This window comes from Somniosus microcephalus, chromosome 4 (genome assembly GCF_052327205.1).
Source record: "Somniosus microcephalus isolate GS21.2 chromosome 4, FLI_Smic_1.0, whole genome shotgun sequence".
NCBI classification, from domain to species: Eukaryota; Metazoa; Chordata; class Chondrichthyes; order Squaliformes; family Somniosidae; genus Somniosus; species Somniosus microcephalus.
Window position 1 is genome coordinate 113,028,380 of NC_140990.1, and position 24,732 is coordinate 113,053,111.

Below are 24,732 nucleotides of genomic sequence, written 5' to 3' on the forward strand. Positions count from 1 at the left end.
TCCCCCTCTTCTCCCCCTTCCCCTTCCCGCCCTTCCGCTTCCCCCCTTCCCCTTCCCCCCTTCCCCTTCCCCCATCCCCTTCCGACCCTTTCCCTTCCCCCTTTCCCTTCTCCCCTTTCCCTTCCCCCCTTTCCCTTCCCCCCTTTCCCTTCCCCCCTTCCCCTTCCCCCTTCCCCTTCCCCTTCCCCCCGTTCCCCTTCCCCCCTTCCCCTTATGCCCCCTTCCCCTTCTTCCCCCCTTCCCCCTTTTCCACCCATCCCCCCTTTTCCACACCCTCCCTTCCCCCTCCCCCCCTTCCCCCCTCCCCCCTCCCTTCCCCCTCCCACCTCCCTTCTCCCTCCCCCCTCCCTTTCCCCCCTCCCCTCTCCCTTTCCCCCCTCCCCCCTCCCTTTCCCCCCCTCCCCCCTCCCTTCCCCCCCTCCCCCTCCCTTCCCCCCTCCCCTCCCCCCTCCCGCTCACTTCCCCCCTCCCTTCCCCCCCTCACCCCCTCCTTGCCCCCTTCCCCCCCTCCCTTGCCCCCTCCCCCCACCCTTCCCCCCCTCCCTTCCCCACTCCCCCTCCCTTCCCCCCTCCCTTCCCCCCCTCCCCCCTCCCTTCCCGCCCTCCGCCTCCCTTCCCCTCCCTCTCCCTTCCCCCTCTTCCCCCCTCCACCCCTCCCTTCCCCCCTCCCCCTCCCTTCCCCGCCTCCCCTCCCCCTCCCTTCCCCCCTCCCCCCTCCCTTCCCCCCCTCCCCCCCTCCCTTCCCCCCTCCCCCCCTCCCTCCACCCTCCCCTTCCCACCTCCCTCCACCCTCCCCTTCCCCCCCTCCCCTTCCCCCCTCCCCTTCCCCCTCCCTTCCCCCCCTCCCTTCACCCCCTCCCTTCCCCCCCTCCATTCCCCCCTCCCTTCCCCCCTCCCTTCCCCCCTCCCTTCCCCCCTCCCTTCCACCCCTGCCTTCCACCCCTCCCCCCTCCATTCCCCCCTCCCTTTCCCCCTCCCTTCCCCCCTCCCTTCCCCCCCTCCCATCCCCCCCTACACCCCTCCCTTCCCCCGTCCCTTCACCCCTCCCTTCTCCCTCCTCCCTTCCCCCCATCCCTTCCCCCCCTCCCTCCCCCCCTTCCCCTCCCTTCACCCCCTCACTTCCCTCCCTCCCTTCTCCCCATTCCCTCCCCCCTCCCCTCTTCCCCTCCCCCCTGCCCCCTTCCCCTCCCCTTCCCCCTTCCGCTCCCCCCTCCCCCCCTTTCCCTCCCTCCATCCCCCCTTCCCCTCCCCCTTCCCCCCTTCCCCTCCCCCCTCTACCCCCTTCCCCTCCCCCCTCCCCCCTTTCCCTCCCACATCCCCCCTTCCCCTCCCCCCTCCCCCCACTTCCACTCCCCCCTCCCCTCCCCCCTCCCCCCTTCCCCGCCCCCCCTTCCCCCTTCCCCTCCCCCTTCCCCCCTTCCCCTCTCCCCCTTCCCCCTCCCATCCCCCCTTCCCCCCTTCCCCCCTTCCCCTCCCCCTCTCCCCCTTCCCCTCCACCCTCCCCCCTTTCCCTACCCCCTCCTCCCCTTTCCCTCCCCCTTCCCCTCCCCCCTCCCCCCTCCCCCCTCCACCTCTTCCCCCTCCCCCCACCCTCCCCCCTCCCCCCCTTCCCCCTCCCCCCTCCCCCCTTACCCCTCCCCCCTTCCCCTCCCCCCTCCCCCCTCCACCTCTTCCCCCTCCCCCTCCCCCCTCCCCCCTCCCCCCTTCCACTCCCCCCTCCACCCCTCCCCCTCCCCCCTCCCTCCATTCCCTCCCACCCTCCCCCCTTCCCCTCCCCCCTTCCCCATCCCCCTCCCCCCTTCCCCATACCCCTCGCCCCCTTCCCCATACCCTCGCCCCCTTCCCCATCCCCCTCCCCCCTTCCCCTCCCCCTTCCCCTCCACCCTGCCCTCTTCCCCTCCCCCCTCCCCCCTTTCCCTCCCACCTCCCCCCCTTACCCTCACCCCTCCCCCCTTACACTCCCCCTCCCCCCCTTACCCTCCCCCCTCCCCCTCCCCCCTCAGCCCCTTACCCTCCCCCCTTACCCTCCCCCCTCACCCCCTTCCCCATCCCCCTCCCCCCTTCCCCTCCCCCTTCCCCTCCACCCCTGCCCTCTTCCCCTCCCCCTCCCCCCTTTCCCTCCCACCTGCCCCCCTTACCCTCACCCCTCCCCCCTTACACTCCCCTCCCCCCCTTACCCTCCCCCTCCCCCCTCAGCCCCTTACCCTCCCCCCTCCCCCCTTACCCTCCCCCCTCACCCCCTTACCCACCCCCTCCCCCCCTTACCCTCCCCCCTTACCCTCCCCCTCACCCCCTTACCCACCCCCCTCCCCCCCTTACCCTCCCCCCCTTCCCCTCCCCCCTCCCCCCCTTCCCCTCCCCCTTCCCCCTCCTTCCACCCTCCCCCCTTCCCCTCCTTCCCATCCCCCCCTTACCCTCCCCTCCCCCCTTAACCTCCCCCCTTTCCCCTTCCCCTCCCCCCTCCCCCCCTTACCCTCCCCCCTCCACCCCTTCCCCTCCCCCCTCCCCCCCTTCCCCTCCCCCCTCCTCCCCTTCCCCTCCCCTCCCCCCTCCCACTCCCCCCTTCCCCCTTCCCCTCCCCCCTCCCCCCTTCCCCCCTCCCCCTTCCCCTCCCCCCCTGCCCCCTCCCCCCTCCCCATCCCCCTCTTCCCCCCTTCCCCTCCCCCCCTCCCCCCCTTCCCCCTCCCCCTCCCCCCTTCCCCTCCCCCTTCCCCCTTCCCCTCCCCCTTCCCCTCTCCCCTTCCTCCCCTTCACCTCCCCCCTCCCCCCTTCCCCTCCCCCTTCCCCTCCCCCCTCCCCCGTCCCCTCCCCCATTCCCCTCCCCCTTCCCTCCCCCTTCCCCTCCCCCCTCCCCCCTTCCTCCCCTTCCCCTCCCCCTCACCCCTTCCCCTCCCCCCTTCCCCTCCCCCCTCCCCTTCCCCTCTCCCCTCCCCCATCCCCTCTCCCCTCCACCCTTCCTCCCCTTCCCCTCCCCCTTCCCTGCCCCCCTTAACCTCCCCCTCCCCCCTTCCCCTCCCCCCTTCCCCTTCCCCCCTCCCCTCCCCCCTTCCCCTCCCCCCTCCCCCCCCCCTTCCCCTCCCCCTCCCCCCTTCCCTCCCCCCTTCCCCTCCCCCCTCCCCCCTTCCCCTTTCCCCTCCCCCCCTCCCCTCTCCCCTCCCCCCCTCCCCTCTCCCCTCCCCCCTCCCCTCCCACCTTCCTCCCCTTCCCCTCCCCCCTCCCCCTTCCCCTCCCCCCTTCCCCTCCCCCATTCCCCTCCCCCCTGCCCCTCCCCCCCTCCCCTCCCCCTTCCCTCCCCCCTTCCCCTCCCCCCTTCCCCTCCCCCTTCCCCTCCCCCCTTCCCCTCCCCCTTCCCCTCCCCCCTCCGCCCTTCCACTCCCCCCATTCCCCCCCCTCCCCCCTCCCCATCCCCTCCCCCCTTCCTCCGCCCTTCCACCCCCCTTCCTCCCCCTTCCCCCTTCCTCCCCCCTTCACCCTTCCTCCCCCCTTCCCCCTCCCCCTTCCCCCTCCCCCCGTCCCCCTCCCCCTTCCCCCTTCCCCCTTCCCCCCCTTCCCCGCCCCCCCTTCCCCTCCCCCTCACTCCCTTCCCCTCCCCCACTTCCCCTCCTCCCCTCCCTCCCCCCATTCCCCTCCCCCCCTCCCCCTTCCCCTCCCCCCTCCTCCCTTCCCCTCCCCCCTTCCCCTCCCCCCTCCTCCCCTTCCCCTCCCCCCTCCCCCCCTTCCCCTCCCCCCGTTCCCCCTTCCCCTCCCCCTTCACCTCCCCCCTTCCCCTCCCCCCTTCCCCTCCTTCCACTCCCCCCTTCCACTCCCCCCTTCCCCTCCTGCCCTTCCCCTCCCCCCCTTCCCGTCCCCCCCTTCCCCCTTCCCCTCCCCTCCCCCCTTCCCCTCCCCCCCTTCCCCTCCCCCCTTCCCCTCCCCCTCTCCCCCCTTCCCCTCCCCCCCTTCCCCCCTTCCCTCCCGCTTCCCCTCCCTCACTTCCCCTCCCCCCTTCCCCTCCCCCCCTTCCCCTCCTTCCCCTCCCCCTTCCCCTCCCCCCCTTCCCCTCCTCCCCCCTTCCCCTCCCCCCCTCCCCCCAAGTTGCTCTCTCTCTCTCTCTGTCTCTCTCTCTCTCTCTCTCTCCCCCCATTCTCTCCCTCTCTCTCCCCCAGTCTCTCTCCCCCCAGTCTCTCTCTCTCTCTCTCTATCTCCCCCCAGTCTCTCTCTATCTCTATCTCCCCCCAGTCTCTGTCTCTCTCTCTCTCTCCCCCCCAGTCTCTCTCTCTCTCTCTCCCCCCAGTCTCTCTCTCCCCCCAGTCTCTCTCTCTCCCCCAGTCTCTCTCTCTCTCTCTCTCTCTCTCCCCCCAGTCTCTCTCTCTCTCCCCCCCAGTCTCTCTCTCTCCCTCTCTCTCTCTCTCCCCCCCAGTCTCTCTCTCTCTCTCTCTCTCTACCCCCAGTCTCTCTCTCTCTCTCTCCCCCCCCAGTCGCTCTCTCTCTCCCCCCCAGTCTCTCTCTCTCTCTCTTCCCCCCAGTCGCTCTCTCTCTCTCTCTCCCCCCCAGTCTCTCTCTCTCTCTCCCCCCAGTCTCTCTCTCTCTCTCTCTCTCTTCCCCCCCAGTCTCTCTCTCTCTCTCTCCCCCCAGTCTCTCTCTCTCTCTCTCTCCCCCCAGTCTCTCTCTCTCCCCCAGTCTCTCTCTCTCTCTCTCCCCCCCAGTCTCTCTCTCTCTCCCCCCAGTCTCTCTCTCTCTCTTCCCCCCCCAGTCGCGCTCTCTCTCTCCCCCCCCAGTCTCTCTCTCTCTCACTTCCCCCCCAGTCTCTCTCTCTCTCTTCCCCCCAGTCGCTCTCTCTCTCTCTCTCTTCCCCCCCCAGTCTCTCTCTCTCTCTCTCCCCCAGTCTCTCTCTCTCTCTCTCTCTCTCTTTCCCCCCCAGTCTCTCTCTCTCTCCCCCCAGTCTCTCTCTCTCTCTCTCTCTCTCTTTCCCCCCCAGTCTCTCTCTCTCTCCCCCAGTCTCTCTACCCCCAGTCTCTCTCTCCCCCCAGTCTCTCTCTCTCTCTCCCCCCAGTCTCACTCTCTCTCTCTGTCTCTCTCTCTCTCCCCCAGGCTCACTCTTTCTCTCTCTCTCTCTCTCCCACAGTCTCTCTCTCTCTCTCTCTATCTCCTCCCAGTCTCTGTCTCTCTCTCTCTCCCAGTCTCTGTCTCTCTCTCTCCCCCCAGTCTCTCTCTCTCGCTCTCTGTCTCTCTCTCTCCCCCCAGTCTCTCTCTTTCTCTCTCTCTCTCTCTCTCCCCCCAGTCTCTCTCTCTCTCCCCCCAGTCTCTCTCTCTCTCCCCCCCCCAGTGTCTCTCAATTCAATTTCAATTTTTTCAATTCAAATGCTTTGTTGGCATGAAAGTTTACAGAGAACCATATTGCAAATGCTTACACAACAAAAAAGTACAGTTTTCCAACATTCTGTAGGTGTCAAACAATTTTGACCCTTGTTGGGTACATACAATATTACTTTTAAACAATATTAATTGAAACAGTCTTTCTACATCATTGGGTACATTCAATATTAATTTTAAACAGTCCTCAGGTTGTGACATGTTGTTACATATTTGGCACCAAGGTATGGTCTGTCTCCTTCTCCCAGGACTAATCTTAATTTTGACAGGTCATCCAAATCCTTGAAATCTGGGGTTGTTTGGCTGAGCTTGTTAAATAATATGTTTCTTGATGTGTTGAATTTTTCGCATTTTAGGAGGAAATGCATTTCTGTTTCAACCTCGCCGGTCAGACATTGATCGCATATTCTATTCTCTCTGGGCTGCCAGGATTTCTTGTATCTCCCTTTTTCAATTGTCAGTTGGTGGTCGCTTCGTCTGTACCTGGTGAGGGTCTGTCTCTGTTTTGTGTCTCTGATGGTCGAGAGATAGTCTGCCAGTTTATATTCTCTTTTTAGGGCCCGGTAACATTCTAATCTGCTTTGGCTTTTGATTATTTTGTTCCAATGTTCCAGGTAGGTTTCTTTGCATTGTTTAACGATTTGGTTCACTGTGTTGGTCTGGGACTGGTTAGGGTCCGGCTGAGTAGGAGTCCTTAGTTTCAGTAGCAGCTGACTCAGGGGGCTCTTTTCTGGGTTTAGCTCTTGGGTCTGGAAGGCTTTAAAATGAAGGGTGTCTGGGAGCTAGATTTGAGGTGATTTAGGAAGTTTAGTTCTCGTTTGTGGATGTTTATTATCAGTGGGTATCTGCCTAGTTCGGCTCTGCATGCATTTGTTGGTGTTTTCCTTTGGGTGCGAAGGATGCTTCGGCAAAATTCTGCGTGTAGGGCTTCTATTGTGTGTTTTTCCCATTTAGTGTAGCTATGGTGATTGAGCTGGCCCCATACTTCACTACCGTACAGCGCAATGGGCAGGATTATGCTGTCAAATATTTTGAGCCAGATTTTGATTGGGATTTGGATGTTGTAGAATTTTCTTTTTATTGCATATAGGGCTCTTCGGGCTTTTTCTTTTAGTGCATTCACTGCTATGCTGAAGCTCCCTGATGCTGTAATGGTTAGACCAAGGTAAGTGTAGCTCATAGTGTGTCCTATGATGGTATCATTGAGAGTAAACTGGTATTTGTTTTCCTGACACCTGGGCCTTTTTTGAAAAATCGTGATGTTGGTTTTCTTTAGATTTACTGTTAGAGCCCAGTTTTGGCAGTATTTGTCGAGTAGGTCTAGTTGTTGCTGTAATCCCTGTTCTGTGGGAGACAGCAGAACCAGGTCGTCCGCATAGAACAGGGATTTCACTTCTCCATCCAGGAGACAGAGACCCGGTGACTCGCTTTGCTCCAGCATGTCTGCTAATTCATTTATGTATATGTTGAACAGGGTCAGGCTCAAATTGCAGCCCTGCCGGAAGCCTCTTCTCTGGGTGAAGAAACCGGTGCGTTTGTCTCCAATTTGACCCGCATTTATTTTTCAGATACATCGATTTAATAAGGTCATCGACTTTGCCCCCTATTCCGCACTGAAGAAGTTTATAATAGAGCCCTTCCTGCCAGATAGAGTCAAAGGCTTTCTTGAAGTCAATGAAACAAGCGAATATTTTCCCATTTTTTGTTTGGTGTATATGTTTTTCAATGAGAGTGTGAAGGGTATAGATATGGTCGGTGGTGCGGTGTTTTGGGAGAAAGCCTATTTGATTTTTTCTCAGGATATTATGTTTGTTAAAATCCAGTAATCTACTATTTAGAATACTGCAGAATAATTTCCTAGACAACTGTTGACACAGATGCCACGGTAGTTATTTGGGTCTGATTTGTTTCCACTTTTATATATTGGAGAGATGAGACCTTGGCACCAGATATCGGGAAAACAGCCTGAACGTAATATGATGTTGAATAACTTGAGTACCGCACCCCGCATCTCCATATTGCTGAACTTGAGCATTTCATTTTTGATGTTGTCTGGACCACAGGCTTTCTTTAGGTGGAGAGATTTTGTTTTTGTGGCCAGTTCTTTCCATGTGATTGGGGAGTCTCGAGGGTTTTGGTTGTCTTTAATTGTTGCTTCTAATGTGTGGAGTTTTTCTGTGACATGATGTTGACTTGGGTTTGTTTCGTTTATTGGGATGTCTTTGTAGAGGTTTTCAAAGTGTGTTCTCCAGATGTCGCCATCTTGGATTGGTAATGCTTGCAATTGTGTTGTACTCAGGTTATTCCACATTTCCCAGAATTGATTTGGATACGTGGAGTTTTCAATTTCTTCGAGTATTTTGTGGGTATAATTTTGTGTTTTGTTTCTAATGGTGTGCTTATATCTTTTGAGGGTCTCATTGTATCTAATACGTAGGTCTGGATTGTTTGGTTGGCACCATCTCTGGTGATCTCATATAGATTTTCTTTAAATTTTGAAATTTTACTTGTGAGATCAGGTGAATTTAGTGCTGTGATGAATTTATCTCCACTGTCTGGGGCCCATCTGTATGTCTGGTTTATTTTATGTAGCTTACTGGGTTCCTTTTTTGTGTCCGTAGTTTGGGCAGAAAGTTTAAGGTACACATTTATTTGGTTATGGTCTGAGAGGGGGGATTGCTGCCTGACAGTGAATGCGTTGATATCGCAGGGTCCAGGTCAGTGATTGTATAATCCACCACACTAGACCCAAGAGTTGAGGAATATGTGAGTCTCCCTAAGGAGTCCCCTCTGAACCTACCGTTAACTATGTACAGGCCTAAGGCTCGGCAGAGTTGCACTACCTCCCTACCGCTTTTATTTATTTCACAATCGAGGTTGTTCCGAATTGCGATGGCTGGTGTGACATAGAGGGGTCTGGCCAAACATATGGTTGTTGCCCTGTGGGTCTATGAAGTCAGGTTCACATCCGGTCCTTGCATTTAGGTCCCCACATAGTAGCACCTTTCCTTGGGCCTGGAAATGGCTGATTTCCATGTGGAGGGTGTCAAATATCTCCTCTTCAAAATATGGCGATTCTATTGGAGGTATGTCGATCGCACATAAGTAAACATCGTTTTTTGCTATTCCTATATTTTTATCTAATTTTAGCCATACGTGTGATTTTCCCTGTTTTATCGGTGAGATGTGTTTGTTCAGTTCTCCTTTATACCACACCAGGATTCCCCCGGAGGTTCTGCCCTTGCGTGTCTTAGTGTTCTTTACTGAGGGCACAATGATTTCATGGTACATTGGAGGACAGTGGGTCGGCATGTCCTTTTGGCACCATGTTTCTGTTAACACAATTATATCAATGTCTTTTATAGCTTTTAGGAATTCAGGGTCTGTACTCTTCATCCCAAAAGTTGAGGACCGGAGACTTTGGATATTCCAGCAGCTTATGTGGAAAGAACGCATTTATATAGTTAAAAAAAAACGAAATAAAATGGACCTCTTTTGTGAGATGAGTGTGGAAACACTATTTTATATAATGCTAAATGGTGATTTAGTATAAATTTCATGAGGCATGCACATATAGCTATATAATAATAGTAACAATAATGATAAGATAACAATAATGATAATGATAAATAACAATATTAACAATTTAGTGCATTCCTCTCCGGCTTTCTATCAGGCTGTTCATCATCGTCATGATCTTTCTCAGTTCTTGGTCTACAGTCTGTCGTCTAGAGGGGGGTCTTGGGTCAGGTATAAAAGCACGGTTCTGTTGTTGGTTTTGTAAAGGGGAGTGGGGGACATTGGTGGTCCTGTTTGGGTTAGGGCTCCCAATGGTAGAGGGGGTGGGAGGGCTGCGTCTTTTGGCAGTGTTTATGAGGTTTCTTGCGAAGACCCACATCCGCTGTTTGAGTAGATGTATTTCGTCATAGAGGTCCCTTGTGTTGATGTTTGGATGATGGGCCAGGTAAACGTTGGGGAAGACAGAACATCTCGTGTCGATCTCCCTGTTGATGTTGTGGATTATATAGGCTGAGGTGTCCTTTCTGGGCAGTAGTGTGGAGATCACGATCCGCGCCTCGGGGAATTCCCTGCTGGCATTTTCCGCCATCCTGCTCACCGCCCTAGCAGTGCCTTCCTGTAGGGTGCGTAGGTCGTTTGTGCCTGTGTGGATCACAAGCCATTTGGGGCTTCCAAGGGATTCTTTGTTCAGGATCTTCATTGCATGGTCTGTGTTGCTGCACCATTTTTTCAGGACTTGATGACCTGGGAACAGCCTCTGGGGGTCCAGAAACTTTACGTTGGAGTCGGTCAGCAGGACCGCCTGAGGGACTGGTTTTTCAGACTGGGTAGCAGTAGTCTGGGCAGGACTCGACTGATGGCTGGTTGTTGGCTGGGTTTCTGGGATAGGTTGTGTGGCAGGAGCCGGGTTTGAGGCTTTCGGTGTGTCCTCGTGTGGGGGGGCATCTGACGGGTTCTGTGTCCCTGTGTGTGAGGACTGGGTAGCGGTAGTCTGGGCAGGACTCGACTGAGGGCTGGTTGTTGGCTGGGTTTCTGGGATAGGCTGTGTGGCAGGAGCGGGGTTTGTGGCTTTCGGTGTGTCCTCGTGTGGGGTGGCATCCGACGGGTTCTGTGTCCTTGTGTGTGTTGTTTTTGTGTCATCAGGTTTTTGGACCTTAAGAGGTTTGTGTTGCCTGCTGAGCCTTTCTACGGCCTCCATCGTTTTGTTTAACTGGGTACGGAGTTCTTTGATCTCATTTCTTTGTTCCTCTACGGTGTTTCTCAGCTTGTGGATGGTGGACTCGTTTTCCATTTTCAGCTGTTTGAGATCCTCCGTCAAGTTCTTGGCCTGTGTTTCTCTGTATTCGTTGAATTCGAGTTCTAGTTTGGACAGACGCTCTTTCAGCAGTTTGTTTGCGTTGAGAGGTGTGGGAGGGGTGGAGATGGTCAGGGAGGTGTGTGTCTCTGCTGCACTCTCTTCTTCTTCCTCCGCTTGGCTCTCATCATCCTCTGTTCGACTCTCTTTTGCCTCCTGTCCATTGGTCCTATTTGTGTCTGCCTTAGTTTTCAACTGGGGGAATTCCTTTTCGAAGGAGTCCAGATTTTCTACATTCCCCTGTATCATGATCTTTCCTTTTTTGTTGTAGTAGCTTATGGTTAGCAGGGGGTCATCTTTATCTAGATTTCCATCTTTACATAGTTTCAGTCTGCCTCCACTGCCAAAACCTTCGCTGGAGACGTATGCGTAGTATTTTTGTAAAGTCTCCTTCCATGAGGGAACGGAGTCGGTGTAGATTATGAGGTTGTTCTTCGTCTTAATCCCTTTGTGTGTGGTATAGTCAACGTAGAGGACCTCTGGGTTACTTTTTAGTGTTATGTCCTTGTGTTTTTCCTTTGCTTTATTTTTTGTGCATTGCTCAGGATATTTCATTTCCCTGCTCATTGTAGTCGTTTGTTTTTGTCTCAGATAGATAACTTTTTTTTCTCTTTTTTGTGTCGTGTTCCACCTTATCCCACTTTTAGGTCCAAAATTGAGAGTTTTTCAGGGGTTCATCTTTGATATAGCTGCTCTTAAAAGTTTCTCTCTCTCTCTCTCTCACAGGCTCCTGGTTCGGCTTGTTTACCGTTTCTCTCGGGTTTCTATTCCTTTTTTCTCGCGGGTTTGTTGTTCTTTTTCTAGGTTTTTTTTTTTTCGAACTAAACTTAAATACAATTAAATTTAGGTAGATTTAGGTAAAGCTTTTTTCCTCTGGACCCGTAGTTTTCCTCCCTCTCCTCGCGTCGGTCTCAGGCTGTTTCTGCCCTGGTCCCAGCCCCTCGGCTCGGCTGTGCAGTCCCGGCCCGGTGTTTGTCCGAGTTTCTCCGACCCCGGAGTTTCGCGGGTTTCCGGCCCCAGGCTTGCTCGCTCTCCGGGCTTCTGCCCTGGTCCCAGCCCCTTGGCTCGGCTGTGCAGTCCCGGCCCGGTGTTTGTCCGAGTTTCTCCGACCCCGGAGTTTCTCGGTTTCAGGCCCTGGGCTTGCTCTCTCTCCGGGCTTCTGCCCTGGTCCCAGCCCCTCCGCTCGGCTGTGCAGTCCCGGCCCGGCCCGGTGTTTGTCCAAGTTTCTCCGACCCCGGAGTTTCTCGGGTTTCAAGCCCCGGGCTTGCTTGCTCTCCGGGCTTCTGCCCTGGTCCCAGCCCCTCGGCTCGGCTGTGCAGTCCCGGCCCGGTGTTTGTCCAAGTTTCTCCGACCCCGGAGTTTCTCAGGTTTCAGGCCCCGGGCTTGCTCTCTCTCCGGGCTTCTGCCCTGGTCCCAGCCCCTTGGCTCGGCTGTGCAGTCCCGGCCCGGTGTTTGTCCGAGTTTCTCCGACCCCGGAGTTTCTCGGTTTCAGGCCCCGGGCTTGCTCTCTCTCCGGGCTTCTGCCCTGGTCCCAGCCCCTCGGCTCGGCTGTGCAGTCCCGGCCCGGCCCGGTGTTTGTCCGAGTTTCTCTGACCCCGGAGTTTCTCGGGCTTCAGGCCCCGGGCTTGCTCGCTCTCCGGGCCCGACAGTCCTGACCCGATCTGGCACCCCTACCTCTCCACTCACCTCTTTGACTGGCTCGGGCCGCTCCTCCCGGTCTGGGTCTACTCCTGTTGCTGCTCACTCTCCTTCTCTCCGGTGCCTCGCTCGGCCTGGTTCCTCGGGCCTTTCTCCGGCTTCAGGCTCCGTGCTCCGGTTGCTGCTCGGGCTCTGCTGTGGTGCTTCAGGCTCCGTGTTCCTGCTGCTGCTCGGGCTCAGCTTTGCTGCCTCGTTGTCCAGGTTTTTTCCCGGATTTATTTTTCTCTTTCTCGCTATCTTATCTTTTTTCGGTTTTTTTTTTTTTTTCCTCTTTGACGCTCTTTTGGCGCTCTTTTTTTCCTCGGTTTTCTTAGATGCTTAAACTAAACTAAACTTAAACTTAAAACTACACTAAACTTAGCTAACTTAGACTAAAGTTAAATTTAACTTTTAGAACTTTAAAACATTTTTTCCCCACTTAGATGGCTAAATTCGGCAGCCCATCTTCAGCGTGGCTCTCTCTCTCTCTCTCCCCCCAGTCTCTCTCTCTCTCTCGCTCTCTCTTTCCCCACCAGTCTCTCTCTCTCCCCCCCAGTCTCTCTCTCTCTCCCCCCAGTCTCTCTCTCTCTCTCCCCCCAGTCTCTCTCTCTCTCTCTCCCCCCCAGTCTCTCTCTCTCTCTCTCTCTCCCCCCAGTCACAATTCACAATTCAAATCGCTTTATTGGCATGATAAGTTACATCTTATGTTGCCAAAGCATCAAAATACATTTATGGTTGAGCACATAAACGCAGTTCTATTCATACAGTGTATAAACAGGTATATCCCTGAGTGTATAAATATACATTCGCATTGTTTATATATATTCTTTTCTTAGTTTACTGGTTGTCCCTCTGTTCATGGCAAGCTGTAACATAGTGTGCCGCCAGTGTTACAGAGCTTCTCTCCTCTCCGAGTAGGAATGGGAGATTGTGGTTGTCATTCAGATTTCTGAATTCAGGGCATATTTGTGAGAATTTTTGGTAGAAATTCTCCCTGATGCCCTGATATTTTCCACAGGCTGTGAGGAAGTGCATCTCTGTCTCCACTACTCCCTGACTGCAGTGAGAGCATATCCTGTCTTCTCTTGGCAGCCTGGTCTGCCTGTGTCTGCCTTTTTCGATCGCTAGGCTATGTTCGCTAAGTCTGTACCTTGTCAAGGTTCTTCTCAGTTTGTTATCCTTTACCATGGTCAGGTAATCAGCTATGTTGTATTGTCTGTTTAGGGCCAAGTAGCAATTGAGTTTGCTTTGGGTTTTTGTTATTTCTGCCCAATATGTCAGATATTTTCCCTTTTGCTTAGCGACGATTGTGTTGGGTCGAATACTTTGTGTTGCCTTGTCACTGTCCTGGGGCTGGTTATTGTTAGTATTGTTAGTAGTTACCTCACTGAGTCCCAGGACTAGTTGACTGAGGGTACTCTTCTTTATGGTCAGCTCTTGGCATTTCAGGGCGTCAGTGATAGCATTGGGGGTTGCTCATTTGTAGGTGATTCCAAAATTTGGTGGCTCTTTTTTGGATAGTGATTATTAATGGATATTGGCCTAGTTCCGCCCTGCATGCATTGTTTACTGTTTTCCTTTGAGTCCGGAGGATACTTTTACAGAATTCTGCATGTAGGATCTCAATTGGGTGTTTGTCCCATTTTGCGAATTCTTGTTGAGTTAGCGGTCCCCATACCTCACTGCCATAGAGTGCAATTGGTTCAATTACTGATTTGAAAATTTTGAGCCAAATGCTAATTGGGATTTCTATTTGGATTGATTTTTTGATGGCATAGAAAGCCCTTCTTGCTTTCTCTTTCAGTTCATTCACAGCCAGTTTGAAGTTTCCCGTAGAACTGATTTTTAAGCCGAAGTATGTATAGTTAGTGGTTTGTTCAATTTTGGTTGTTCCTACTGTGAAATTTATTTTGGGTCCCTGATGTTTGGATCTTTGCTGGAACACAAGGACTTTGGTTTTTTGGGGATTAATTGTCAGGGCCCAAGTCTGGCAGTACGACTCCAGCAGGTCCAGGTTCTGCTGTAGACCTCCTTTAGTTGGTGACAGCAGAACCAGGTCGTCTGCATAGAGGAGGAATTTAACCTTGGATTCATATAGGGTGAGGCCGGGTGCTGTAGATTGTTCAAGTAGTTTTGCCAATCCATTTATGTAAATATTAAAGAGTGTCGGTGTGATTGGCGAGCCCTGCGTCACCCCCCGCCCCTGTGGGAAGTATTTTGTTTGTTTGTCTCCAATTTTAACTGCACATTTGTTGTTTGTATACATTGATTTAATTACATCATATGTTTTCCCTCCTACCCCGCTTTCGATAAGTTTCAGGAATAAACCGTCATGCCAGATGGAGTCGAAAGCCTTCTGGAAATCTACAAAGCATGCGTAGATTTTGCTTTTGTTATGGTGAACGTGTTTGTCAATTAGGGTCTGTAGGGTGAAGATATGATCGGATGTTCTATAGTTTGGCAGGAATCCAATTTGGCTTTTACTCAAGACATTGTGCTCCTCAAGGAAGTTTATAAGTCTTTTGTTTATGATGCTACAGAATACCTTCCCCAGGTTACTGTTTACACAGATGCCTCGATAGTTGTTTGGGTCGATTTTGTCCCCACTTTTGTATATGGGCGTTATGAGTCCTTTGTTCCAGATATCAGGGAAATAACCGACACTCAGAACCAAGTTGAAGAGTTTTAGGATAGCCAGTTTCATTTTTTCGTCTGTGTGTTTAATCATCTCACTTAGTATGCCGTCTGTCCCGCAAGCTTTTCCTGGTCACAGGTCCTTGAGTTTTTCAAGAAGTTCTTTTTCTGTTATTATGGCGTCTAGCGGGTTTTGGTTATCTTTTATGGCCATTTCTAGCTTTTCCAGTTTTTTGCATATTTGGTGTTGCTCTGGCCTTAGTGTGTTTTTCTGGTATAATTTTTCAAAGTGGTTTACCCATGTGCCCCCATTTTGAATGGCCAAATCGTCGTGTTGTTTTTTGTGTAGTGTTTTCAAGTTTTCCCAGAAACAATTGGAATCAATGGATTCCTCCATGGAGCTGAGTGTATTCTTAATATATTGCTATTTTTTGGATCTGAGTGTGTTTCTGTATTGTGTTAGTGTCTGACAAATAAGTAAGGCGTAATTCCTCATTTTCTGGATGTCTGTGTTTTTGGTTTGATATTTTTCTAAGTTTTTTCCTCATGTTATGGCAATCTCGGTCAAACCATTTTTCATAGTTTTTTGTTTTGGGTTTGTTCTTGCGAGCTTTCAAGTTTGCACTTGTTGCCACATTATCAAAAATATTGTTTAGGTTAATAACTGCCCGGTTTATGCCTTCTTTATTGTGAGTGTATATGTTATCCAGAAAGGTGTCTAAGAGAGCTTGAGTTGATGCATTGCTAATTGTTTTCTGGTAATTTTTCCGTGTCGTTTTGGCCCATCTGTACGATTTTTTTGGTGTTGTACAGTTTACTGGGTTGTGTTTCTATGTTTGTTTGTTTCTGTCTTTTTGAGATACATAGTAATTTGATTGTGATCTGACAGTGTTATTTGTGGTGTGACTGTGAATGCTCTGAAAGAGGATGGGTCTAAGTCTGTAATCATATAGTTTACTGTGCTGCAGCCAAGAGGTGAGCAATAGGTCTCTCTCCCCCCCCCCCAGTCTCTCTCTCTCTCCCCCCCCAGTCTCTCTCTCTCTCCCCCCCCCCCAGTCTCTCTCTCTCTCTCCCCCCCAGTCTCTCTCTCTCTCTCTCTCTCTCCCCCCAGTCTCTCTCTCTCTCTCTCTCTCTCTGTCTCTGTCTCTCTCTCTCTCCCCCAGTCTCTTCTCTCTCTCTCTCTCCCCCAGTCTCTCTCTCTCTATCTCCCCCAGTCTCTGCCTCTCTCTCTCCCCCCCCAGTCTCTCTCTCTCTCTCTCCCCCCCGTCTCTCTCTCTCTCCCCCCCAGTCTCTCTCTCTCTCTCTCTCTCTCCCCCAGTCTCTCTCTCTCTCTCTCTCTCTCTCCCCCCCAGTCTCTCTCTCTCTCCCCCCCAGTCTCTCTCTCTCTCCCCCCCCAGTCTCTCTCTCTCTCTCTCTCTCCTTCCTTACCTCTCTCTTTCTCTGTCTCCTTCCCCCTCTCTCTCTCTCTCTCTCCGTCTCCTTTCCTCGCTCTCTCCCCAGTCTCTCTCTCTCTCTCTCTCTCGCTCTCTCTTTCCTTCCCTCTCTCTCTTTCTCTGTCTCCTTCCCCCCTCTCTCTCTCCCCAGTCTTTCTCTCTCTCCAGTCTCTCTCTCCCTTCTCCCATCTCTCTCTCTCTCCCCCAGTCTGTCTCTCTCTCTCTCTCCCCCCGTCTCTCTCTCTCTCTCTCTCTGTCTCTGTCTCTCTCCTTCCCTCTCTCTCATTCCCTGTCTCCTTTCCCCTCTCTCTCTCCCTCTCTCCTTTCCTCTCTCTCTCTCTCTTTCCTTCCCTCTCTCTTTCTTCAAATTCAAAATCAAATCGCTTTATTGGCATGACAAGGTACATCTTATGTTGCCAAAGCATCGAAAAAACATTTATGGTTGAACACATAAACGCACATCTATCCATACAGTGTATAAACAGATATATCCCTGAGTGTATAAATATACATTCATATAATTTTATGTAATCTATTCTTAGATTTAATGGTTGTCCCTCTGTTTATGGCAAGCTCTCTGTCTCTCTCTCTCTCTCTCTCCCCCCCCCAGTCTCTCTTTCTCTCTCTCTCCACCCCAGTCTCTCTTTCTCTCTCTCTCCCCCCCAGTCTCTCTCTCCCTCCCCCCCAGTCTCTCTCTCTCTCTCTCTCTCTCCCCCCCAGTCGCTCTCTCTCTCCCCCCCCCCCAGTCGCTCGCTCTTTCTCTTCCAACAACAATATGCCCTCAAAAAAGCCTCGGCACCGCCGGGCACCCCGAGCTAGTATCTATATATATAAAGTGGCTCTTCTGTCTGTCCTGATTTCTGTCTGTCTGTCTGTCTGTCCGTTTTCTATACGTTTGAAAGTTACAGAGCGTACCGACGCGTGCGTCGCCTCAAAAGAAAGCTTGCGATTCCGGACCGGTCATAGGCGTATTTACGTTTCGGCCGGACAAAAACCGCGCCCGCGGTATCCGAAAAACGTTCAGCGTTCCGCTCATTAGCATCTCATTAGCGACCATGTGACGTCGAGGTCGACCAATCGTATGGCGGGTTCCTGGCGCATGCTGTCCTACAGTTGAGTGTTGAGTGACTCGACGATGGACCAATCCTACGCTTCGGTGACCTGACCGGTCGACCAATCGGTGCATGTGTGGGCGGGCCTTATCCTTCTGAACCGAGGTGAGTGGCCGCCATCTTGATTTTTCACGATTTTTTCCCCCACACTTTCTGTGTTAGGGAACTAAGGTAAATATTTTAATGATGTGTTAGGGAATTAAATAACAATTTATTTGTGTTTAAAATTGTGTTTAGCAAATGCGCACGTGGTGGGCGGGGCAGTTGGCTCCTCGTTCGAGACCAGGCCTGCGTCCGACCGGTGGGGCCACTTAGTTAACCGGCAGCCGAGCCCTGCCTCCTATTCACATCTACCGTCCTTCTTGCATGGGCCTACCGAACGACTCCTACTCCCTCCTCCTCTTTTGCTGCTCTCGATTTATTTAATCTCCTCTTACTCGGCGAAAGATGAGTATAAAAAAAAGAGGCTGCCAGTTGCGCGGCCGCCTTGATGACGGCACGCATTCGCACGGCCCCTGTTACCCTAGCAACGGGGCACGCCAGCGGTCCTGAAACCACGCATGCGCACGGCCCGCCACCCCGTGACACCAGCACGCATGAGTTTAACAAAAATGAAGAGGCCGCCAGTTGCGCAGCCGCCTTGACGCCGGCACGCATGCGCACGGCCCCCGTGACGCCAGGACACAGCCTCGGGAGATCGCGGGGGGGGCGAGCCTCGGGAAATCGCGGGGGGGGGAGAGCCTCGGGAAATCGCGGGGGGGGGAGAGCCTCGGGAATCGTGGGGCGGAGAGCCTCGGGAAATCGCGGGGGGGGAGAGCCTCGGGAAATCGTGGGGGGGGGGAGAGCCTCGGGAAATCGCGGGGGGGGAGAGCCTCGGGAAATCGCGGGGGGGAGAGCCTCGGGAAATCGCGGGGGGGGAGAGCCTCGGGAAATCGTGGGGGGGAGAGCCTCAGGAAATCGCGGGGGGGTGGGGAGAGCTTCTTTGTTCCCCCCCAGTCTCTCTCTGTTCCCCCCCCCGTCTCTCTCTGTTCCCCCCCCAGTCTCTCTCTGTTCCCCCCCCAGTCTCTCTCTCTTCCCCCCCCAACCTCTCTCTGCCGCCCCCCCACCCCCCCAGTCGCTCTCTCTCTCTCTTCCAACAACAACATGCCCTCGAAAAAGCCTCAGCAACGCCGGGCTCACCCCAGCTAGTATACTTATAAAGCACTTACCGCCATCTTTGAATTATATACACTCATTCTTTTCAAGACTGGAACTAAAGTTAAAGTTCCCCTTCATAATTAGATTTCCCAACAAAACCTGAACTCAGCCAAGAACTGATGATATAGGAACAGGAAGAGGCCACTTAGCAAGTTCCGCCATTCAATTAAATCACGGATGGTCTGTGACCTAACTCCATATCTCGATATGGGCCTTTGCCCCATATCTGTTATTACCTTTGGTTAGAAAATATATCAATCCAAGACTTGAATTTAACAATTGAGCGAGCATCAATTGCTACTTGCGGAAGAGCATTCCTAACTTCTACCGACCTTTGTGTAATGTCTCGGCTCCGAGAGTAATGTTTCACTTTTTACACCGAACATGGTACTGCCGCGTTAGACACGTTTTCGATGTAAAGTTTGCTTTTGAAACTTTGCCGCTCCTCTGTCTCGGTGACCTGCCCGTCCGACCCGGCCATCCGCATGGGCCAATCGAGTGATCTTTCTGAACCAGGAGTTCGGGAGTCTGGGCTCACTACCCCAGACCAGGCTGCGTTCAAATTACTGCCGTGAACAGACCGAGTCCCGGAGAGTGTTCAACTTCTCACTGGGACCTAACCCACTGCCCGCCGCAGTCTCTGGACTGGAAGTTTCTGGAGAATTATAACCGGCTGGGTTAGAATGAAATGTTATCCTTTGGTCGAGTGGCTTGGGAGGGAATGAAGAACTGTTCTAACTCGAGTTATTGTCTCTCTAACGCTGGGCTGGGATCCCTTTCAAGGCTTGTGATGCAAGATGTGCCTATATCCTAGAATCCTGTTAAAGCGCAGCTTCTGCTTTGGTGACCTGACAACCTGGGAGCGCCCGCCGTTTAAATCTAATGTCTGGAGTTAGTAATGGGCCTGTTTGTTGCTTGTATACCGGCTCCTAAAATCAAGCGAGCCCGAGCGAGTGGCGGGGGGTGGGGGGCGGTGCTCGGCCGCCAATGAGCAGATTGCCAGGAGTTAGAGGCCGAGGATTACCCCTCCCTCCATTCCTGGATTAACTGCTCACCCACAGTCCACGAAAAGGGGAGTCTCTCTCCATAGAATTGTAGAATCATAGAAATTTATGGCGCAGAAGGAGGCCATTCGACCCATGGTGTGTGTGCTGCCCGAAAAAGAGCTATCCAGCCTAATCCCACTTTCCAGCTCTTGGTCCATAGCCCTGTAGGTTACGGCACTTCAAGTGCATATCCAAGTGCTTTTTAAATGTGATGAGGGCTTCTGCCTCTACCACCCTTTCTGGAATGAGTTCCAAACCCCCACCACACTCTGGGTGAAAAAAGTTCTCCTCAACTCCCGTCTAAACCTCCGACCAATTACTTTAAATCGATGCCCCAGGTTATTGACCTCTCTGCTCGGTGAAATAGGTGCTTCCTATCTAGGGCCCTCATGATTTTATACACCTCAATCAAGTCTCCTCTGTTATGAAGAAAACAATCCCAGCCTATCCAATCTTTCCTGACAGCTAACATTCTCCAGACCCGGCAATGTCCTCGTAAATCCCCTCTGTACCCTCTCTAGCGCAATCACGTCTTTCCTGTAATGTGATGACCAGAACTGCACGCAGTACTCTAGCTGTGACCTAACAAGCATATCCTCCCGTCTTTTATATTCTATGACAAAGTGTTCCACCTGAAACATTGACTCTGTTTCTCCTCTCCTCGATGCTGCCTGACCAGCTGAGTGTTTCCAGCACTTTCTGTTGTTATTTCAGATATCCAGCATTCGCAGTATTTTGCTATTTTATATTCTATGTCTCAGTTAATAAAGGAAAGTATCCTGTATGCCTTCATAACCACCTTATCTACCTACCTGCTCATGCACTCCAAGGTCCCTCTACTCTTCTCAATGTCCCACCATTTCTTGTGTATTCCCTTTCCTTGTTGGCTCTCCCTAAATGCATTATCTCACACTTCTCCGGATTGAATTCCATTTGACACATTCTACCCATCTTACCAGTCCATTGATATCTTCCTGCAGTCTGCAGATTTCCTCCTCACTATCATTTTTTGTATAATCTGCAAATTTATTAATCATGCCCCTTATATTGAATTTCAAATTATTGATATACACCCCAAAAAGCAAGCGACCTCGTTCTGAGCCTTGCGGAACCCCACTGTATACAGCCTTCCAGTCACAAAAACACACGTCGACCATTACCCTTTGTTTCCTGTCACTGAGCCATTTTGGATCCAACTTGGCACTTTCCATTGGATTCCATGGGCCTTCACTTTTCTGACCAGTCTGCCATATGGGACCTGGACAAAAGCCTTGCTAAATCCATGTAGACAACAACAAACGCGATACCCTCATCTACCCTCCTTGTTACTTCCTTAAAAAATACAATCAAGTTAGTCAGACACGACCTTCCCTTAACAAATCTATGCTGACTGCCCTGGATTAATCCCTACCCTTCTATATGACAATCAATACTGTCCTTCAGAATGTTTTCCAATAATTTGCCCACATTAGTGTCAAATTATCTTCAGAATCTCACAATCTCTAGCAACTGCAAGCCATCAACAGCCTCTCCGCTATTGGAGACCTTACTGGTAAATTGAAATGGGAAGTTTACGTCACTGACACAGAAGTTCTACAGATGTTTTAGTCAACACCTCGTCACTTCTCAATTAATAATCGCCTCAAGAAGCACTTCCTTGAAACTGGGAGAGTGATGGTGGTTACTTTGCACATTCCACATTAAAGAGGACATTAAAATAATTCAATGTATTCTCTTTACTAACTGAAACCTCGGAGCAGACCGATGCAATTCTAGTTCCTCTAATCACAGAGAGGGCTGCGGTGAGAAATCTCTGCTTACAAAGCATCAACGAGTGGAGGCTGCACATTCACAACAGGTCAGGATGATAAGATCCAGGTAACAATGCAAAGCTGTTAATATCCGCAATAGCTCCCAATGATAGGTTCAGGGACAGTAATGGCAGACACTGGCCGGGTAGGAAGTACCCAGCTGCCTACTTTACCAGGAGATGTCTGACTGCAGCAGGTTTCATTGCAAAGAGTTAAGCATCTCACCCAATCTCCACCATTAATTGTATGATATTTAACACTGACCCAACCATAAATGAGAAAATATCCACTCCACCACAATTTCCCCACCAGCCGCCTGCAGATTTACTCTCATGCTGATCTCTGTGATCTTATCCACACAGCTTTGCTCCTTTGTCAAGTGTATGGAAGGAGCCTCCCTGTGAGGAATGGAGTAAAGTACAGTCTTCAAGGGCCGGTGGAAGGGGTGGGAAGTGAGGAAGGGGATTTTAGGTCAATTGGAGGAAACTGTCTAGCGACCTTATAGTGCACGGAATGCGGCTCCGAGGACAACATATGGGAGTGACTTTAACTTTGTACGATAGTGTAAAATGGGTGATATCTAATGGTTGCCCAGTAAACCCCCGCCTGATTTCCCCTTCATAGACTTCAATGGAAAGCAAAATCGAGCGTAGTGTATCTTGGGTGGCTAATTCCACATTGCCCATTTTATACCATCGCCGTAATTTAATATTAACCCCATATGTGTTCCCATTGGGTGTGTAAAACACCCACGGAGGGAAATCAACAACAGACCTGATGCCCTTCATGATGATGAGGAATTTCAGTCAATATAACACAATAAATCACAACTCCTGCCACATTTTAGTCGACAGACATTCTGGCCTCGATGGAATTGGATGAAATCTGAATGAGCTTTTCTGGAGGATTTGAGATATTCTAATACGGAGCAGATATTTAACAATCACGAACATGTTCAATGAGTTTTCTCCAGTTGCGCTGCCGCCCAGTGTTGGGGAAGTGCCTGTTGGTGGCGGGGTGCAGTGAGGGACAGTTCAGGATGGACCGTGAAACTGTCTGTTGGTGTGTTCCTGGTTGGCGGGGTGCAGTGAGGGACAGCTCAGGATGGACCGTGAAACTGTGTCTGTTGGTGTGCTCCAGGGTGGCGGGGTGCAGTGAGGGACAGTTCAGGATGGACCGTGAACTGTGTCTGTTGGTGTGTTCCAGAGTGGCGGGTTGCAGTGAAGGACAGTTCAGGATGGACTGTGAAACAGTGTCTGTTGGTGTGTTCCAGGGTGGCGGGGTGCAGTGAGGGACAGTTCAGGATGGACTGTGAAACAGCGTCTGTTGGTGTGTTGCAGGGTGGCGGGGTGCAGTGAGGGACAGCTTAGGATGGACTGTGAAACAATGTCTGTTGGTGTGTTCCAGGGTGGTGGATTGCAGTGAGGGACAGTTCAGGATGCACTGTGAAACAGTGTCTGTTGGTGTGTTCCAGGGTGGCGGGGTGCAGTGAGGGACAGTTCAGGATGGACCGTGAAACTGTGTCTGTTGGTGTGTTCCTGGGTGGCGGGGTGCAGTGAGGAACAGTTCAGGATGGACTGTGAAACAGTGTCTGTTGGTGTGTTCCAGGGTGGCGGGGTGCAGTGAGGGACAGTTCAGGATGGACTTTGAAACAGCATCTGTTGGTGTGTTGCAGGGTGGCGGGGTGCAGTGAGGGACAGCTCAGGATGGACTGTGAAACAGTGTCTGTTGGTGTGTTCCAGGGTGGCGGGGTGCAGTGTCGGATAGTTCAGGATGGACCGTGAAACTGTGTCTGTTGGTGTGTTCAAGGGCGGCGGGTGCAGTGAGGGACAGTTCAGGATGGACTGTGAAACCTAACCGTGCGGTAAGACAGAAACTCATTCGACTGTTTCCATTATTTAACTATTTTAATGGCCAGGTTCACCGGAGATTTGAACATTTTCATGAACTCCTCTCTGAATTTAGTATGGGTCTCTCCATAAATACAGGTGTTGGTGCAGCAACTCAGGAGCTGGAGCATGTTTCTGCTTTCCTGGAGAATGAACTTTGGATCATTGAAACTCGAGATCTTAGAATCGTTCGTAATTCACACATACACGAAATTTACAACATAGGCCATCCATAACAGGATAAAACTGCCCGAGATGGTGAAGAGTAAAACAATGGACTTTCTCCGGCTCTCCAGCTCTGGGTCACTCTGATTCTCTCCATTGCTGTGGGCCCGGAGTCTCCTGCGGGCTCTGCTGGCCGGTGGAATGTGTCTGACGGTTAGAGCATTGAGCAGTAACATCAGGAGGAACGGGGCACAGGTGTTTAAAATACGGTCAATCCAGTCAAACGCTGTCCATAGAAGTTCAGTATAAAAACTTAGCTTAATGTTGCAGTACCACGGGACACCATTAATTATATACAAAGGCTCATGTAGAAAGTACCAGGGGATGTTTTTTACACAGCTCACGGCACAGGCCGCTACTATTACAATGGCAGCTGTTCTCTCGGTGCAATATTTTGTTTTCAGCTTCTGGCAACAAATGGCCACAAATCGATCTAAGGTGAAAGCGACCGTCAGCCAGACAGAGCTGTCCCTGCATAGATTAGAGCGATTTTTAGGCTACAGACTTGAGTGATAGAGAGGAAAAGAACTGGAAAATAAATAACACTGATCCGGTTTAATATCACAGCGATGATAATGACCAGGAGATCCGTCACCGCCATGGACACCAGGTATTGAGTGATACATCTGGAGAGACCGCACCTTCCTCGGGACAGGATCACAATCGTCATCAGGTTAGCTGTGGATGGAAATGAACAGGTGACTAAAACAGTGTTTTACTCGGACGTTGTCACTCGTTACCTATGGACTCAATTTGAATGTAAATAAAATTCATCATCCGACATAAGAACTGTGTGATTTTTTACTGTTACCGCCATGCAGTCGCGGATCTAACAGCCGATTTTACAATTCCACTGAAGCATCGCCTGATCACTCACTGAGGCACACCACTGATTTCCCTCCAGAGCGGATCTCTAAACGGAGCTTGGCCCCAACTGATCTGTTTACGAGGAAGGTGACCTTAACTGGTAGGTCGCTGACCATAGCCGGACATAGCCCTCATCAGGAACAGGATTCTAGACAGTGATCGTGCATTTGCCGGGTGGACTCAGCTCCCGGAAACAAAGAGACCAGACGAGCCAGTGACAGTGACCGGAGTGAGGGGTGGAAAGTGCACGGGGTGTTGAGCAGCACTGGCTGGCAGGAGGCCAAGAGAACCGCATTGGAAGAGCAGTGTCAGAGCCAATCGCCGGATCAAGATCCAGAGAACTTAAACCGAAAGAAGAAATGGCCACAAAAGAACAGCAAGGATTTCGGGAAATAGGCCGGATGGTAGGGTCGATGCAGCTTACTAACTAACTAAATAGCTAAATAACTAACTAACTAACTATTTGATGTTCATTAATTATTACCAACAGCTCATTGGCATGTTACGTGTCTTCAATAAATAATATCCATTAAATGCAAAATATTCCATTTATTGTTACATCCAGTTCCCAATATTATAAGTTTTTGAAATCATCCCGCTCTGTAGGTATTTAGGG

The 24,732-nt window shown here is 52.0% G+C and overlaps 1 protein-coding gene across 1 annotated transcript in view; it reads right to left on the minus strand.

Annotated features, from left to right (window-relative positions):
- Window positions 1-20,361, minus strand: part of LOC147119676 (uncharacterized) — a 188,857-nt gene extending 168,496 nt beyond the window's left edge. The window contains exon 1 of the mRNA XM_085984130.1: window positions 20,281-20,361. Within this exon, the coding sequence (XP_085840256.1) occupies window positions 20,281-20,361 (81 nt within the window). The remainder of the gene's footprint in view (window positions 1-20,280) is intronic.
- Window positions 20,362-24,732: the final 4,371 nt, after the last annotated feature.